At 39.1% G+C, this 19,922-nt stretch overlaps 1 protein-coding gene across 1 annotated transcript; it reads right to left on the reverse strand.

Moving 5' to 3' along the window:
* Positions 1-3,882: 3,882 nt before the first annotated feature.
* On the reverse strand, positions 3,883-15,385 carry tgoln2 (trans-golgi network protein 2). Its single transcript, XM_036578301.1, has 4 exons — positions 15,223-15,385; positions 11,048-12,325; positions 7,527-7,610; positions 3,883-7,127 (listed from the first exon to the last, which is right to left on the reverse strand). The coding sequence occupies exons 2-4, from the start codon at positions 11,987-11,989 to the stop codon at positions 7,125-7,127; spliced, it is 1,029 nt and encodes a 342-aa protein (XP_036434194.1). The 5' UTR covers positions 11,990-12,325; positions 15,223-15,385; the 3' UTR covers positions 3,883-7,124.
* Between the last annotated feature and the right edge of the window lie 4,537 nt (positions 15,386-19,922).

Genomic DNA, 19,922 nt, shown 5'->3' on the forward strand with positions numbered 1-19,922 from the left:
ATCAGGGGTTAAAAAGGCACAGAACAAGTTGGACTTCTGAACTGGAACTAGTTTTGTGTTGTAGTTTATGTAGTTTATTGTTGCTTTTCTTTCTTTCTTTTTTCTTACTTGCAGTAGTGTTGGTCGAAATGAGTTGGTGTATGGAGCCAAACATATACTTTAAAGTAAAAGGTACAGTGCTGTGCAAAAGTCAGAGACCTGTCGAGTTAATTTTGTGCCAAAAGTTTCAAATAAAATGATAAAATCCACAGGCAAAATGTGAAGTAAAAAAATGCCCAAAATATGTTGCAAATACTAATAATGAGAGTCAAATCAGACCTTATTTTTCAAAAAGTTTTCTACTCATTTTTAATAATTCTGATATAAATGTATTATATCAGAATGATAAGTCATTTATAAGTCATTTTGCCAGTATTTGCTTTCATTTCTATTTACTGATTTTGCCAATATCTTTTTTGCTTCTGAAATTTTTCTTTTTCTTCTGACTTTTGGCACTTTTTCACAGCGGGAGGGTCTTAGAGGAGGGCATTCTAATTATGTGTATTTGCAACACATTTCTGACATTTTGATATTTTTCCGCAGCTCCACAGTTCAGTCTTAGAAGTTGGTTGCATTTTCTGCGTCTCACAATCCAATGATCTCAAATACATTCAGTGATGCTGAGGTCAACTTTTTTCTTTACTTTTCTCAGTGAGGCCTTCTTGACAGCTATACATCTTTCCAGACCCATAGTGTGGAGTTGTCTTCTCACAGTGGAAGGATGGATGGAAACACCAATCACCAAAACTTCAGAAGCAGGAGCAAACCTCTAAACTTGTACTTAATGGCCATTTTGACTTGAAATAAAATAAATGATGGGTGGTCTCTTTTAAATCATAATAAAAAACACATGGAAAATGAAACAGAGCCATGAATACTGAATAATCAGACATTAAAGAGCAGTAAGTCTACACAAATACCAAATACAGCGAGGGAGGCTGGGGTTTGGAGAACTTCAACAGATAAACATTCGTGGAATTAGCCTCAGCAATATAACAAGTAACAAGTAGGTCTCTGGAACAAAGCTGGTCAGCATGGTCTGAGTCAGAAGCAGGGAGGAAATATAAATTCCTCCAGTCTGCTGCTCTGTTATAGCCTCAAGGGGAACTTTTGTGTTCATGTTCTCAGCACATTCACGTGTGAAGTCTCTAAAAAAAAAGCAAACACATGTAACACCTTATGTTAATAATGTGATCACATGACTTTATGTCCTAAAATGGCACTCATGTTTCACACAAGATAACATGCTTTTTAGTACTTCCAACGTTTTTTAAAAACCGTGATGTGTCTAAAAATCATGTGAAAAAATGTTACTGTAAGGAGCTCAATCAAGATTTCAATATAAATCAAGATTTTTAAAACTATTTTAATATTTATCATTATAATTTTGTGAAATATATTTAATTTTTAACAATCCTTTTTAATACCTAGGTTTTTAAAATATTTTTGTGTTGGAAAAAAGTACAGAAAAGTTCCAAACTGGAACTGGTTTTGTGTTGTTTTTTCTTTCTGTCTTTTTTTCTTTATTCTAGTAGTGTCATTCGAAATGAGTCGGTGTACGGAGCCGACAATGTACTTCAAAAGTAAGTCACAGACCTGTGGAGTTAATGTTGTGCCAAGTTTCAAATAAAATGATAAAATCCACAAGCAAAATGTTAAGTATAAAAATGTCCAAAATATGTCGAAATAATGAGAGTCAAATCAGACTTAATTTTTCAAAGATGTTTTAATATTCTGATATAAATTTATTTGTTATTTTGCCTGTTTTTGCTTTCATTTCTTTCTATTAGCTGATTTTGCTTTTTCAAAGCGGACGGGTCTTAGAGGAGAGCATTCAACTCTTTTTATTTGTAATACATTTCTAACATTTTGATTCTCAATATTTTGCTTGTGGATTTTATAATTTTATTTAAACTTGGCACAAAATTAACTTCATAGAGACCCACCCATCATTTATAAGTACGCTAATCATTTTTCAGCATCAGTATTTATGTTCTCCACTATTCACCTTTATTACAGCTTCAATTCTTTTCAGGAGAAAAACTTTCAGGTTTTAAAGAAATCTGCAGACACACCTCCAAAGTTCAGTCTTAGAAGTTGGTTGATCATTTTCTGAAGTAATCAAACTCATTCAGTGGTGTTGAGGTCTGGACTCTGGGGTGGTCAGTCCATCGTTCAGCTTCTTCGTTTGATGTGTCCGTCTCCTTTTCTCAGTGAGGTTCTTCTTGAACAGCTACACATCCTTTCAGACCCATAGCGCTGAGTCGTCGTCTCTCAGTGGAAGGATGGACAGAAACACCTGTGGATGTTTTCAGATCTGAAGCAGCTTGATTTTCTCCTCTCTCTCAAAGATGAAAGCTTTAAGTGCTGTTTATCATATCTTTTTACAGATAATATTAGTCAGGACAAAACTCTTAAATGCTCATAAAATTCTAGTAAACACTAATTACACACCTGTGCGAAGGAGCCTTGCGTACTACTGTATGTACATAGCATACAGAGCGCATTGCCCAGTAACACACAAGCTCAAGCTGATCAGTCCTAACCCAAAAATCTCTTGGCCTTTGAGATTTGGAGCAAGTATTTTTAAACGTCTGAATGAAAACAGAGCAAAAAAAAAAATCTGTTTTTCTCTTGGAACTGTAATCGAGTAAAAGTACAAATATTGAATTTCAATAATATTCGTGTACAATATCTTCCAAATGTTCCTAATACTTTAGTAACGAAGCATAGTGAGCTGCTGATGATGTATCAAAAGGTGGGAGGGACTTTACTGACTAGGGGTCTGTTTGAATTGTGTTTTCCAGTAGTAATATTACCTATCTGGCTTTTGTCTGCATTCACCAGATATCCTGTCTACATGAAGGGGACTTTCTGCAGGGGCTGATTGCCTGGCAATAGGTGAGGTGAGTAATAACAAGAAGGTTGTGGGTTCAAATCCCAAGATTCCCTGGGTATTTCTGCTCGTGTGATGGGGAAGGCACTTAACCCCCTGCTGTCCCAGGTGGTGATGCTGTTCTGCCTCCAGACTGGGTGCAGTTAGGCATCACATTTTGACAAATTCCCCTTGTGGTATCAATAAAGTACATATCATAACGTTTATTAGTCTGGCAAATGTTGACTAGCACGTGTTAACTAAGTGTTAACTTATGTGTTAACTAAATTTCACCTAGAAAATCAACAAACACGCAATCTGACAAACTTCAGCACATGCTTGTATCTCAGGTTGTGTGCTCAGGTTGGTAAACTTGTCAATGTTCATGAGCAATTAAAGGAAAGATAAATGCGTAATATGCAGCTGTGGTGGATCTACAGGGTGATTCAAAAAGATTAATCTGATTTCAAAATCATTTATTTCATGCAGTAAACTGTAAATGGTTTAGTTGAGCATAAAGTTTGTTATGTAATTTTACAAGTGCTCAGTATGAACCTCCTCCAGCTGTACAGATATCAACATCATAGTCAGATTCACTCCCATACTCGGGCGTCACTGTACTCACAGCTCTTTCAGTGCAATTTCGGAGATCATCCAGTGTTGTGGAAACAACGACGAACGCTCTGAGCTGTTGGAGGTTCACTGCCCATGAAAATCACGCTGCACAGTTTGACGAATTCACTCTTATTGAAGTGGAGAACGCAAACCGCTTTCTGCTCAGGGGTCTCCATCTCCTCGCAGACTGAAGGGACAGTTAGAAACTCTATGAGCCCCTCTTTCAATTGGTATGTGATTGGTTCCTAGACACCCCATGGTTGTAAAAAAAATACTGCGCTTTGAGATCAGATTAATCTTTTTGAACCACCCTGTATTAAAGCTATGAGTAAATAAGACAGAACTCAAAATTCCATTTTAATCACATTTTATACAAAAGCAGTATCTGCATTGGCAAAAGTGACACTAGTGGTAAAGGTCAGTCCACACAGAGTTTTTTAAATTAAAGAAAGATTTTCTTTCTCTAGCATTCGAATAATGGTTGCACAAAGCCACTGCTCATGTCTTCACCATCATTCCACAAACTCAACAGACAATGGAAAGTGCTAGAAAAGTGGCAATACAGTATATCAAAGATCCCTGGTAGAGAATAGTGATAGGTCATCAATAAGCAGGCACAGGGAGAGAAGAGGTTTTCACATGGCACTAGCGATTCTGTTGGGCTCACCTAACTGTGTTTGCTCTAAAACCTGTAGAAACATCTGCCAGTATATTCAGTTTTGGCACAGGCTAGTCGATCTCCAGCATGAGGCTTACTATCTTGTAATACTGAGCTCAACTGTGTCCTTCATGCAAACATCAGACATCTTGGAGTTTCAGAAATAGACATCAAGGAAAAAAGAAGAAACTGTAGACCACAGAACACTGTCCATACCTCTGTACGTCCTACGTTTTTTTTTTTTTTAAGGAAATTACCCATCTACAGTCGTATGCAAATGTTGGCGTCAAATTACAGGCTTTGTGAAGTGAAAATAAGTGAACACCTCCTCTATCAGGAGCATATTTTGGCAAATTTTAGTGCACAGTTTCTATTTATTTGGAAAAAAATATCAAAAAACTTTTGCACAGGCCAGATTTTAAGTTTTATTTTCTTTCCAATATGTAAAAGCCCAGGAAATAAACTAATTGTGCATTAAAACGTACAGAGATGTTCTCTGTAGAGGACGTGTTCACTTATTTTCACTTAGAAAATCAACATGTAATTCAACCAGGTGTGCCCAAACTTCTGCATATGCCTGTATGCTTCAAAGCAAATTTTGCAAATATCCTATTTAACTTAATGAGAAATTATGGACAAGTTTATTTTTCGGACGTGTAATCGAGCTAAATAACGTTGGCATGGTGGCATATTGTATCTCCTTCCTCTTTACAACCTACTTAGCTTTGTCTAGCTACAACAATGTAGTCCAAATCAGTAGCTTAGCATGTTCAACTGGAACCTGAACAACATGTAGCAACTCTATACAAAATTGTACACTATACAATCACTCATTAGGTTGAATGGGATTTCTGTGAAGCTTGTCCAACCTGGCAACAGTTGCTCTGAAAGAGTGCATTTCCAGACGGCGCACTGATTGGTCCATTCTCGAAATGGCCACAAAATCCTGCTCCTGAAACAGTGGCTCACCCACACATTTCTTCTTTATATGGCTAGTGTTTAAAGTGAGCTTCACGCTGCTTACACTCAGCAGGCCTCCGCACTGTGACTAAATACTGATGGCTTCAACAACAGAACCAGATACCATCGTACACACCATACAGAGGCTTCTTTATCATCAAAACAATAAATTTAAAAAAACCACTGGCTACCCAAAGTGGTAGAAAACCTCATATCTCTGAAACGGTAACTTTATAACAGAATGAAAACCCACCTGTTAATATAACTTAAGAAAACTTAATAAACTAAATTTCTATTGACTCAATATTTTCACACGGCCTAAATGAAGATAAAAACTTGCGAGGTTGTCGTGCGACAGCGACAACAACTACAATATCCACATTTTTGCTGGCAGAACAGCAAGTAGAGTCGAGGCTTTGAGGCCTCCATCTCTGCATGTTCGGCAGCATCCTGAGACAGAGGCGATGGCTGAAGGCTGAGCTCCTCAGAGCTGCACAGCAGTACAACCAGAGTGCAAACACACAGATTACTTAGAGTGCAATAGGCTCAGGGCAGGTTCACTACCACCTTCTAAACCAGAGGGGTTCCAATCCATTCTCCAGCGACCAAGAGCTGGTCCAGGTTTTGCTCTGCTCCAGCTTTTTAATGTGTGTCAACGAAGCAGGTGCTGTTCTATTAAAAATAAAGGTGCCAAAATGGGTTCTTTGGATAAATGCCATGGAAGAACATTTCAGTGGCTGGTTCTTTAAAACAAACTCAACTGCAGAAACTGAACTGAAAGTGTTTTGAGGGTGGGGCTGTGGAGGAGTGGTTCTTCAATGGCATCACTACACAGAATTATTTTGGCAAAATACTTGATATATAATGCACATTACAGCAATATAATACCCACAAAATGGGGTTTTTAATTCGACTTTGTGCACTTTATTTGCGGAATTGAGGACCTGACAGTTGACACTTTAATGTAAGTCATTGCCTGGAAGCTTAATTGTTCTGAAAGACAAACAAGACAACAAAACAGTGGGTTTTTTCCTGGAGATTTTGTTTCTAAAGGGTGTATATTTTCAACACTGTATAATTCTAAAACCATTTTGTGCACCTTTTAGCACTGAGTAGTAATCTATGAAGAGTTATATATCATCTGATACCATGATATAATTGGAAAATATCACCTCTCTTTGGACAGTTCTCACTTTTGGCTGCTAACTGTGCAATATTTGTAAAATGTTAGTCTTGTGTATTTATAGCTAGAGAAGAACACCAATGTGGACTGGCTAAACTGGATTGGGAACGTCACACTTAAAAGAGTTAAAACAAGGCCTTTACCACATCTTCACAAAGCACAGTGCGTTCCTGGTTTAAACTGGAAATACATTTGCATGTTTTGTGAAAACCGTTTTTTTTAAATGTTATCACAGGTGAACTGTTTACACAAAACGTATTAAACTACAGCATTCAGAAGTGCTTTGCTTATGCTTTGTGAATAAGCTGAAAGGATCTTATTAAGCCCTGAAATTATAAGACCTCCAAGCTACTTTTTTACGCCAAAACAAGTCCGAACACCCTGCTGTCCATCATCATCTAACAGGCCTCTGTAAGGCATAACTAATCCTGCATGGACATGCAGCAAAGCAGCCAAAACTGAACAAAGTTTAAACGTTACATCTATTTTCTCAAGACAGCTCACTTCAAATTAACCAAGGAAAAAAAAGAAACAAATAAAACAGCAAAATTGAAAAAGAAGTACCATATTTTCCCCAAGATGTCCATCCAATACATTAGTGTTGACATTTCAAACTTAAGATCACAAACCATTACACCAATGAAAGGCCCTAAACCTGACAGTATTAGATCAAAGATAACACGATTTCAGAAAACGTCACAGTTTTTATCAAATCAACACCTTGCTTGGTTTCATGATACGCAGTTCAAGGCCACAGCTGACTCCCGCAGACCGTTTTTCATCGTTGGTCTTCATCACTGTAACAGAAAGGCACGAGACAGGTTTAAGTACAATGGTGACATTCACTTCCGAAAAACAATTTGAGAAATTAAAACGGAGTTCAGTAATCCGCTGAAAGGCTCAGGCCTAAAACCCTGCAAGCGGCATGTGGCCAAAGGCTACGTCACTACAGCACAGTACCCTCTCATATGATTCTCACATGCTCTAAATCAGCTTCTACCAGCAGTTTCCTTATGAGAATTGAAAAAAAGGGAAAAACCGTTCTTTCAGTGGTGTACAGACTGAGAATACATGCTCAAAAAGATATGACAAACCAGTGAGGAGGTACCTGCGTAAACACTATTTGTCATAAGTGTGATCCATTCCTCAGTTTGTCATACTGTAAAAGTGGTTTGAAGGTCCACGTTTGTACTTACATGCTGCTCAAGTTTCTGATAGTCTGCTAATGTGGGTCTCCGCGTGGTCCTTGACCTCCTGCCCTCAAGCACATAAGCAATGATCTGAGAGAGATAGAGAGATAGAGAGAGAGAGAGAGAGAGAGAGAATGAAAAACCCAACGTGTATACCAAAAAATTTTGATATTTGAGATTTGAGATATCAACAACAAAAAGGGGAAAAGAGACTCTGGTCAAAATTAGCACGGAGCTTGCTTTTTAGATGTTAGCACTGGAGATTACAATTTAAAAACAAGTTTTATTCAATGATAGGCTGGAAAAATCGGTAGGTTTTTGTGTCGGAGGGTTAACAGAAGCCTTTTCAGATGAGCTAATGCTAACTGCTATACTGTCGGATGCTGATGAGGACTTGTTGTCTTCTACAAAAGGTGCAGGATGATTCAAAAAGATTAATCCGATTTCAAAGCACCATATGTTTCCAACCCGCCTAGGAACCAATCACACACCAACTGAAAGAGGGGGTTATAGAGTTTCTGACTGTCACCGGAAGATGGCTCCCTTCAGTCTGAGAGGAGAACGAGACCCCTGAGCAGAAAGCGTTTTGCGTTCTCCACTTCAATAAGAGGGAATCTGTCATAACTATGCAGTGTGATTCCACAACACTGGATGATCTCTGAAATCTCACTGAAAGAACCATGAGTGTAGTGACAGCCGACATGCTCAATCAAGTACGGGATGAATTTGACTATGGTGTTGATGTTGTCCGTACAGGAGGAGGTTCATATTGAGCACTTGTACAATTACATAATAAACTTTATGCTCACTTAAACAATTTACAGTTTACTGCTTTGTTCTGTAATGATTTACAAGTGAAATAATCATTTTGAAATCAGATGAATGTTTTAAATCACCCTGTATTTTCACCTCAGTGGACAATATATCAACATGTTACTTAGTCATAGAAATGTTTTCACCGTTTGTGGACCTAGATACATCAGCTAGAGATTTTGCTAATTTTAGCCAAAAAAATAGTTTGCTAATTTTCACTGTCTTTCTCAAATACTGGCACATCGAACAATTAAAGTACTCGAGTACCTGTGCACATCCCTAACAAACAGCCACAAAAATGGTCTAAAGCAGGATAGTCTTAGTGCAGCACAGTTTGATGGAGGGTCACACAATATATTGCATCATTATCATGATACTGGCCTTCACAAGGGAGTCAGAGGTCTGCTACCTGACCCGATCCTGACGGGGCCCCACCAAAGCACTGAGCGTCAGGCCTGATTTGGGTTGAGACATTGGTCTCTGGTTTGTGTTGAGTGATTTTTCATGCAGTAGATTTGTTTTTATTTGCAGTAATAAGCCTATATGATTCTCACACACTCAGATGCATTTTCTCTCTTGAGCGCACTCTCACTCTCTACTATAGTCCAGTATGGGGTGTCCAATCTTAAGCCAGCGTGGCTGTAGCTTTTCATTCCAAACAAGCAGGAGCACACCTGATTTCACTTTTTTAATCAGTTGGTCTAAACCTTCAAACAAATGATCGTACTTGCTCCCCTGCTTTTCTAAAATGAAAACCTGCAGCCCATTGCAAGTAAGACTGAACACCCTGGTCTAGTATGCGCACAAAAAAGCCAGCCGAAAAAAAAAGGCTCTCTAAAGGGAACCAAACAAGTCAGGGACGTCTTCACTGGGGAAACATTATGACCCGGTTATTACTTCAGATAAAGAGTACACTGGTCATGCACAGCGCAGAGCTTGTGATAGTATCTCGAGCTACGATAACAGGAACATGCTGACCGGGGGTGGTAACAAAGCAAAGCTCGGGTCATTTTATAAAGTCGCAAGAACGAGTTAGGTTCAGCTTCAGTTTCAGGCCTGTGTAGGCTGTGTATTGCTACATATACATATACATATATTTATATTTATATATTTTTTTAATATATATATGTTTTTCGATAATGAGAATGATGTTCACTATATGATGCCCATAAAACAGTGGCATTCCTGTTTCCAAGCAGTTTATTTTTATTTATTTATTTTTATTTATTTATTTTTGTGTGCTTTACTCATTTTATCCAGAAGGCTTAAGACTGTTGTGAAAGAACAATTTCAACATTCACTGAAAATGTTTTCTTCCTAGAAATGTGGTTTCTATCTGAATGACATTTACAATGCTGTGTGAAGTTCCTAAACTGAACAAAACAGGCCATTCAAAATAAGCAATGTCAGGTTTGTAGGTCATTCTTTTAGCAGCACAGTGTAGCTATTAACTGTACTAAAGCTACCTTATGACTAACTTAAATATCATCTAATTGCAATACATTTGTAAATATCACAATATTGATTTTTATCAATACTGCCCAGCCTGTGGTCTACAATATGCAAATGAGCCTCTAACCAGTCATTGAATGTTGTATTGTAATAATGCAAGCTGATTCATTTTCAGCATAATGCAGGGCATTTCATAATCATGATATGGATAATACACCGATCAGGCATAACATTATGACCGCCTCCTTGTCTCTATGCTCATTGTCCATTTCATCAGCTCCACTTACTATATAGGTGCACTTTGTAGTTCTACAGGTACAGACTGTAGTCCATCTGTTTCTCTGCATACTTTGTTAGCCCCCTTTTACCCTGTTCTTCAGTGGTCAGGACCCCCATGGACCCTCACAGAGCAGGTACTATTTGGGTGGTGGATCATTCTCAGCACTGCAGTAACACTAACGTGGTGGTGATTGTGTGTTAGTGTGTGTTGCGCTGGTCTGAGTGGATCAGACACAGCAGTGCTACTGGAGTGTTTCCACTCACTGTCCACTCTATTAGACACTCCTACCTTGTCTGTCCACCTTGTAGATGTAAAGTCAGAGATGACAGCTCATCTGTTGCGTCACAGTCTGTGTTGATCATCCTCTAGTCCTTCATCAGTGGTCACTGGACGCTGTTGGCTGGATATTTTTGGTTGGTGGACTATACTCAGTCCAGCAGTGACACTGAGGTGTTTAAAACTCCAGCAGCACTGCTGTGTCTGATCCACTCAGACCAGCGCAACACACACTAACACACAATCACCACCACGTTAGTGTTACTGCAGTGCTGAGAATGATCCATCACCCAAATAGTACCTGCTCTGTGAGGGTCCGTGGGGGTCCTGACCACTGAAGAACAGGGTAAAAGGGGGCTAGGAAAGTATGCAGAGAAACAGATGGACTACAGTCTGTAACTGTAGAACTACAAAGTGCACCTATATAGTAAGTGGAGCTGATAAAATGGACAATCAGGGTAGAAACAAGGAGGTGGTCATAATGTTATGCCTGATTGGTGTAGTTCGTCCATATCATGCAGCCCTACTTTGGTCACTTTTCTTCTCAAAACACCTCAGATTAATTTCAGCAGTTAATCAGCAGGTTTAGCAGGTGTCAGCTTGAGCTGAGTAAACACCAAACTGTGCTGTACTCTGACCCTGTAGGTGACCCTTGGCCTAAAGGCAAAGATCTCTCACACGATCTGATGCATTAAAAGGGCCCCACCTTGCGCTTGTTATGGTATCCAATGTAGAGGACGGCCACCAGTACAGCGGTACAGACGAGATAGGCAAAGAAGTGGCTGCTCTCCTCCTGCTCCAGTCGAGGGTCAAACAGCACATTCCGGTCTGCATTCCTGTTGAACAGAATCTCCATCTTTGGATGTTCCATTTCTTCATCCTCATCATCTTCTTTGACATTAACATCTAAATCCTCGTCTTGTGTATAATCCTCAGTGTCAACATCCTGATCTGTCTCTGGAACCTTCTCCTCATCTTTGTCCACATCCGTCTCTTCTTTCGCTTTATCTTTGTCCACATCCGTCTCTTCTTTCGCTTTATCTTTGTCCACATCCGTCTCTTCTTTCGCTTTATCTTTGTCCACATCCGTCTGTTCTTTCGCTTTATCTTTGTCCACATCCGTCTGTTCTTTCGCTTTATCTTTGTCCACATCCGTCTCTTCTTTCGCTTTATCTTTGTCCACATCCGTCTGTTCTTTCGCTTTATCTTTGTCCACATCCGCCTCTTCTTTCGCTTTATCTTTGTCCACATCCGTCTGTTCTTTCGCTTTATCTTTGTCCACATCCGTCTGTTCTTTCGCTTTATCTTTGTCCACATCCGTCTCTTCTTTCGTTTTATCTTTGTCCACATCCTTCTCTTCTTTCGCTTTATCTTTGTCCACATCCATCTGTTCTTTCGCTTTATCTTTGTCCACATCCGTCTCTTCTTTTCGCTTTATCTTTGTCCACATCTGTCTCTTCTTTCGCTTTATCTTTGTCCACATCCGCGTCTTCTTTCGCTTTATCTTTGTCCACATCCGTCTCTTCTTTCGCTTTATCTTTGTCCAAATCTGTCTCTTCTTTCGCTTTATCTTTGTCCACATCTGTCTCTTCTTTCGCTTTATCTTTGTCCACATCCGCGTCTTCTTTCGCTTTATTTTTGTCCACATCTGTCCCTTCTTTTACTTTATCTTTGTCCTGTTTTGTGTCTCCCTTCTCTTGATCTTTGTCCTGAGTCTTGTTTTCTTCCTCTTTTCTTATCTTTTGATCTGTCTTTTCCGGGTCTTGTAAATTCCCCTTCAGCTCTTTGGCTTTTGTCTGCTGATCTGCTTTATTAGGAATGTCTTCCTGACCAACTTTTGTCGGTTCTGCAGAACTTGCCCCATCTTCCTGGGTCTCTGTGACAACTGGAACTGCTGACTTGTCCACTTGGCTTTGCGTGCCTTCAGGAATGGCTTCTGTTTTTGCCCCAGAACTGTCAACTTCAGCAGCTTTCCCAGGTGCACCTGCAAAATACCAAAGATGCATTCAAATATAGCCACAAAACGTTCTTTATTGCCTATTTGCGCTGTACACATCAGGTATTCAGCACTTTCATTCAGGTCAACACTAAACTAAGAACGTACCGAAATCACTTTTGCCCTTCGGATACAATTATGGCATCCAGAAGTAACCTCAAGCCAAATCCGAATACCAATACTAACACTTTCTCATGTAACCACTAAGTAGGTGCCTATAAATCCCAATAATAAGAGTTCCTAGTAAGTTTTTAGGAAAAAGCAGCATTCTGCACCACAAATATAACAAAATAAGCTTGAATTACTGGCACTGGAATATTGGGAAAGGTTCTCAGGGCTCTGCAAAAACCATGCCAAATGTTGTTTCATGTCAGAATTTCTCAAATCATTTGTGCATTTTATACACTTGTGCTTAAATCTACAAGTGTCAGGGGTTCGAACATGAATATTACAGTCATTCAAGCTACCAGTACAAGCAATACACATCTTTTATGTCTTGGAGTCTTTTCTTGCGCTGCTTGAGCTGTAGCTGAATGTTCTCTAAAGTCAGACATACACTAAGCAATTTTAGGAATCCTGTTCTTTGGTGACTCACACTGTATGTTTGAATAGACTATCTTGTACAAAGCCTACAGTTTATATACTCACACTGTATGAAAACGCTTCGTCTGATTGACAAGCTACATGAAACGCAGCCCCTACAGACAGCAAACACAGAGACAAACTGAGCAGCGCTGCTAACACTGAAGCTAAAAGCAGTGATCGACAGTCTCTCTACAGTAGAGCTGGACGATTTGGGGATAATATCTAATTGCGATTTTTCTCAGCAATACTGTGATTGCGATTTAAATGTAATTGTTTTCTTTAAATGAATTTCCAGGCCTGTTTTTTGGCCAAGAAGACCAGAATATCCTCTTTTTCTGGCATGAAGCTTGAACGCTGAGTGAGTCAGACTACAAGTTAGCTGTGGTTGTGATGTCACATATACAGAACATGGGTGTTTTGTTGCTTCTGATTGGTCCGACTCATCTACAGATTCCGTGTTGTTAGGTCAGCTTTTCTCCATTTAAAACAAGACAACACTGTTGATCATGTATTCTATAATAAAAATTGCAGCTCTTGTGATTTGAAAATTGCACTCTATCAAATTGCAATTTCGATATGAAAACGATTAATCTTTCAGCCCTACTCTTAAAAAAATCACTGTATTAACATTTATACGTCGCTGTTCTAGTCAGTCAAGTTAGCTTATGTGGGTTGTTCGCCTCCAATTAACTGGCCTATGTCTCTCCACCCACGTTGCGGAAGTGGTTGTGACTGTGTTTGTTTAAAAATGGGCTAAAATCACACAGTGCATTCCTACGAGGAGTCTACCAAGGTGTAATATTTAAAGTGTCCAGTGACTTTGTGTCTTTGTGGCAACGCCTTTCTGTGTAAACGGACCCTCCTTCACTGACAGCTTGAGTCATTTGACGTTAAGTGCAGCAGTGTACACTCGGCTTACGTCTCACAGCATCAGCTGGAATCAGAACGTTAATGTCTGTGAATTTTTATAGGTATGAATGTGAGTAAACGAACACGGTATCAGACCGATACCCGATACCAGTATCGGTACTAATCCATCCGCACTGATTACATTAAGAAAACTACCAACTAAAACAGTGAGGAACTAAGCGAACTGAGCATAATAACAGCACATTGTGCCTTACCAAGATGTGTTCTGAAGAAATTCTGTACACATAACCGAATACATTTAGGACAACGTACTAAGTATTCAGCCATCATGAAAGTATTCAAAGCATTCTACCCAACTTTGATTATAACAACATTTACTGTAAACCCTTACAATGCTTCTAAATCGTGGAATTCGTGCCCAATTGAAAAACAATTGCTACAGCACACGACATGACTTTTCCATAGTGTAAAAAAAATTCCAAAATGAAAACCAAACCCTATTAGATTGTTTTAACATCACTTGATCTCTTTACCAAATAACAATGCATGAGGATTTCTTATTTTTAAAACGAATCGCTGTACTCATGTCAGAAACAAATCCAATACATCTTAAAATGTAATAAAGACACGACTGTACTGCTTTCCACTGTGCAGCACTTAAAATACTGCTATCTTCGGTGTGCACTGCATTTCAATGAGGTAAAAACACCTGAAGTACAAAGAAAAAAAAGAGATCAAGCGATGTGAAAACAGTGTAGCGGAGGTTTCGCTTTTCATTTTGACACATATTCTGCATGTCACCTGTGGAAAAGTAATGTGTCTGCATTACGTTTCACTGCTTTCACTGTCATGATTACATTTCGATGAGGAACATCCGCTCATGGAAAGTTAAACAGGCGGGCGTTCAAAACACATTTTAAACCATGTTGTATTTAATTCTGACATTAATTCAACGTTTCGTTGTTAAAATGCCAACCCTCAAGCACGGTTTTTCATTCTGGCACACATTCTGCATGTCTCCATGGATCAGTAACGTCAGTTTTAAAGTTTTTCCACTGTAGTAACTGCATTTTAATCTGACACGAATTCCTCTCCGTACTAAATCACAGGAGATTCATGAATACATGCTCAGAGATGTGTTAGAGATGTAGCCAATACAGAAAGACTGGAAAAGAAAGTAAAAGTGAACGTGGGAAGGGTAGTCAGCGGCACATGAGACCACTGTACACACGTATTATTCACATTTTAAGAAAGACTAAAGAAAAACAGCTGAAATTAAGGAAGGGAGGCCTCCGCAGCGGCAGAGCTGCTGTGTTTATTTGATTGATTAACGGTTACTGGCGTTAGCAAAGTTAGCCTATTAGCCGAGTTAGCTACGCCGCCTCTGCTCTGGTTTTCTGTTAGCAAGCTGACAAGATGTTTACACTCACCGTGAGATCCGCACAAACAGGCCACGAGCAGAAACAGCGCCGTTAACTTCATCGTGACTCTGTACGACGGACTAATCCGGACTCTGACGCAGGAAAACAAGAGCAACACAGGAACACGACGAGGATCCGCTTCATCCGGGACGCAACGTCACTCACGACTTCGTGGCCCGTAGTAACATTAGGGGCGGGGCTTCGCCGCGATTCGCTTTCTGGTTAGACGTTGAGCGGCGCGACTTTTATTTTGAAAAAAAAGAAACGCAGCTAAGCACAATTTTTTTAAATGTATTTTTTATTTGTATTATTATGTTAAACAATACACAGGACCTTCAAGAATATATGCTTATACATTAACACACAAAATCAACAAACACATGAAGAACAAGAAAACAAACTTTACATTTTACATTTTTTTTATTTCAAGTTTTATTTAATAACACTTTTAATTGATTCTAAATAAATGAAATACAGATATATATTTATAGGTATCTGAGATATATTTCAAATGCATTCATTCCAAAATGTATTCCAAACATTAAAGTACATTAAAAATCAAAAGTTTAAATTCAAATCAAAAATACAATTTTCATACATTATGAAATGTTTTTTAAAAATACACAAAAACACACACGTATGTATATATATATATATGAGCGGCATGCTTCAGACTATTTCAGTGGGTGGGGCACTCATCAATATTTAATTATTGAATTAATTAGTGAATAACAGAATTTAAATATACTAAAATGAACGCAGGTCTGTGAAACGATATGCAAAATCCATTTCTTCATTTCTTCAGCACTGGCGTTCCACATTTAACTCAACAGTTTGCTTTATTTGAGACTAAGATACGTATATTCTGCAAAAACCTAGGTAGTCTGCGTGAACTGTACTGTTCAGCCAGGAGGGGGCGATAGAGTCCCGTTTAAATAATAAAGGAGAACTACTCAAAAGTTTAGAATTGAGTCATTATTAACTTGTTCAAACATAAACAGTCATTCAGAAAGGTCTGATGTGAAACCGCGTTATAGAGAAACACAGATTTTCTTTACAGTGTGGTCACAGGAACCAGATGTCGCAATGCCTACAATGTAAATTTAGCAATTTTATTTGCTGTCCAATGCAAACAGTTAACCTACATGTGTCTTCCATGTCTATATAATATTTATATTTATTTAGTTAACTCTAACCCCTGTAAACAATCCTGACTTCTCTATAACGGAGCATTAACTACCACACTGAATGACATCTCAATCATTGACTTACGGAGAAAATTAGAAAAAATAGTGGAATTCCCCTTTAACGTTCCGCTACTGTGAGGAAACTGTGCTGGTGCTGAAGGCAACCTTTAAACTTCTTCAGTTCTACTGTTGTTGTTAGTGTTTAAACTGCTTTTTATTTAGAAACAGTAAACAATTGCTGATGACTACAAGACCTGCAACTATAACTAAAAAAACAGATCTTGCAAAAGAAAAAAAACAAAGTCTAAATTACACACGAAGCTCATCAAGCCCTTCTTTGGGCTGTCATCGGTTCTGGAGCTGAATGCCGGCCTCACAGCACAGAAATAGAAACCCTCTATTATGTCTTTAGTTCAGTCTAAGAATATATACACACATACACAGAAGTTTGTATTCGTGTCTTTGTGGGGCATTGAACGACCCTAACCTCAGAAACCAAAAGCTAATATTTGAGCTCTTCTACTTCTTCTAGGCTGGATTTACACGGCGAAACTTACATTTTACAGTTTTAGCGTCTTGAAACTCGAATGAATGTAGATGTTAAGCTGTGTAATGTAAAGCGTCCTGCAACTCACTTGAATCTCATTGGAGCGTGAACCATGGGGGCAGTGTCAAGGGGGGGAGTGGGCGGTTACTACCTTCCCAATAATCACAGCTCAGCCATGTAACAGTCCGAGAATTGATTAATAATTATTTTTCTTCAGAAAATATTGTATACAGATGTAATAAAATACAAACAGTAACAGTGGTTAAAATGTTTAGTTCGTCCTCCCCCGTTTCTAAAAAACATGGTTGCGCCCAGAGCGGAAACAGGAGCCTAAGGCCGAATCCCGTTTCACCCCTTGCCCCTACCACTTAGCCCTTAGCCCTCTGTTTTGCGCGTTCACGTCTAGGGTAAGGGTGTCCCAATTTTAGTTGACATAGAGGGGTAGGGCGAAGTGTTAGGGCTACATGGCCCTCCAAACAGAGGTTTTTCAGAGACTCACTCCAAACAGAGTGTTAGGAAAAAAAAGAATTGGAAGATGGCTGCGCGAGCGACCGAAGAAACCCACAAATGTGAAAATTTTCTCCGTTAAAAATTACAATAACCATTGTATTATCTTAGCTTAATGTCGTTTCAATGTATTATGGTCGTTTTCTTCATAACAAGCACAAAAAAATCGCTAATAGCATGCTAATTTCTCAGTAGCTAGCTAACTTTCCCGTTCCACCTGGAGCGCCAGAATGTAACTGCTGCACCATTTAAGGTGGAACGGGAAAATTCGAACAAGAAGCTGGCGAAAAGATGACTTCAGCTTCGTATCACCAAAGAATTGGAGTGGGCGATGATAAATGATTGTCTTATCCCCCTCTTTGAGAGCATTTGATGTTACCTAAATGTAACTAAAGCCCAGAGGCGAGGAGCTGAACTTCTCCCTTCTCTGCTATCACTGAAGACGGGCCGGGTCGCCTGCAGAGCAGCGCTAGTAGGTTGTTAATGAAGCGATGGTTTGTTTTTGTTTTTTAATTTGAGGGTTGTCCCATTTCGTAGGGCAAGTTTTTAACCACTACCCCTTGTAACTCAGGGGTTAGGGTGACACTCGAAAACAAGGGGTAGGGGTAAAAAGTAGAAATGGGATTGGGCCTAAACGTTCTCTGGCTTCACTGAAACACGTTATTTTAAACTGAAGTGTTTCTGTTTTTCTTGCTGTGTATCTTTGGATTACCTCAGATTTTTGATGTTACTATTTAAAAATGCGTTTATTTCAAAGTGTTTGGTGTTTAGTAGCTTACACCACAGTAGACTTTTGACCTTGAATAAACATCACTGAGGTACCGTCTGACGTTTGATTAACGTTAGTTTCCGTTACATTAGCATTAGCGTTAGCAGTATCTATGGCTGTGGTAGCTATCCTTGATAGTTTAAATCAAAATAGCTTCAAATCTGGGTGACATGACCAGCTATAAAATAATTTTTCTCAACTTTACTGTTCACAGAGAAATCAGACAAGGAGCGAATGGTATTATTTTGATGGCACAGATAGCAAACATATCGCTGCTGTTGGAACAAAACCTCGTATCTCCATTTTTGTCATTTTTTAGTTTTTGACATAGTTTGAAAATGCCTGTTGATCTTTACATTGTGGGTAAATTTCATGATGAAGGGACCAAAAGAAACGGTCCAAAATGACTTTGAAAAAATTCCGGTTCCATTGACTTACATGTAAAGTAGAGTATGTTTTTTGCTTCTCCTGTAAAGTTATAATTTTGGAGATACAAGGTTTTGTTCTGACAGCAGCGATATATCAGTCCACCAGCTCAATGAGGTTGGCGTCCCGCTGACTGAATGCCACTGCTGGTCAGCCCTCGGACCACACAGATTATTGTCCTGTATGCCAAGTCTAAAACATTTTTAACCTCTTCAAACAGATATTAAACATAAATAGCCTTTTATTTTGGAAAATGAACTAAGACAAATATTACAAACAACTAAGAGGATGAAATGAAAATGTTGTTGCAATGTTGTTGCTGATACTGTGCTAGTTTCCGTTTTCAGGTGCTAATGATTAAAACATCATTATGTTTTTGGGGGAACTTGTCTTATTCCAACTTCAGATATCTGGTCTGGTTTTGCTCTTTGTTATTGGAGTTTGATAGTATCATCATGCCTAGATCAAAAGAGCTCTCTGAGGCCTTTCAGAAAGTAAGTTGTAGATGCCTATGAGTCTGGGAAGGGGTTTAAGAAGATATCCAAAATATTGAAAATCAATCATTTCACTGTCTGGAAGATCATCTACAAGGGGGGAAAATTTAAAACCACTACCAACCTCTCCAGGCCAGACTGCCCCAGCGAATTTAACCCAAGAACAGATCAAAAGATGCTAAAAGAAGTCTGAAAGAACCCCATAATTTCATCACAGGATCTGCAGGTAGCTCCTGCCACTGTTGATGTAAAACTGCTTGCATCTGCTGTTAGAAAAAGACCACAAATTTGTCTTACATGGGAGTTGTACCAGGAGGAAGCCTTTGCTGTCTAAGAAGAACACTGGGACAAAACTAAAGTTTGCTATCAAGTATCTCGGCAAAGACCAGGACTTCTGGAACAATGTGATATGGACAGACGAGTCAAGTCTGGACACAGTACCAGAAGCCGTGTTTGGTGAAAACCAAAGACACCTTTTGATCAGAATAACCTCATACCAACTGTAAAGCATGGTGGTGGAAATTACATGGTTTGGGGCTGCTTTGCTGACTCAGGGCCTGACTAACATACAATCACAGAATCAACTATGAATTCTCTTTCAGACCAGAGAGATCCAACAGGATAATGATCCCAAACATACAAATAAATCCCCCAAGGAATGGCTCAAAAGGACGAAAAAGAGGATTGTGGAATGCTGTGGGGGGGGTTTGAAACAGGCTGTACCCTCAAATATTGCACAGTTAAAAGAATTCTGCATGAAGAACTGGGCAAAAATTTCT

This window comes from Colossoma macropomum, unplaced genomic scaffold (assembly GCF_904425465.1).
Source record: "Colossoma macropomum unplaced genomic scaffold, Colossoma_macropomum, whole genome shotgun sequence".
Taxonomy (NCBI): domain Eukaryota; kingdom Metazoa; phylum Chordata; class Actinopteri; order Characiformes; family Serrasalmidae; genus Colossoma; species Colossoma macropomum.

Coding starts and splice junctions, on each gene's coding strand:
- tgoln2 (XM_036578301.1), bottom strand. CDS start 11,989: ATGTGGACAAAAATAAAGCGAAAGAAGACGCGGATGTGGACAAAGATA. Junction 7,611..11,047: donor GATACCATAACAAGCGCAAG/GTGGGGCCCTTT, acceptor TATCTCTCTCAG/ATCATTGCTTATGTGCTTGA.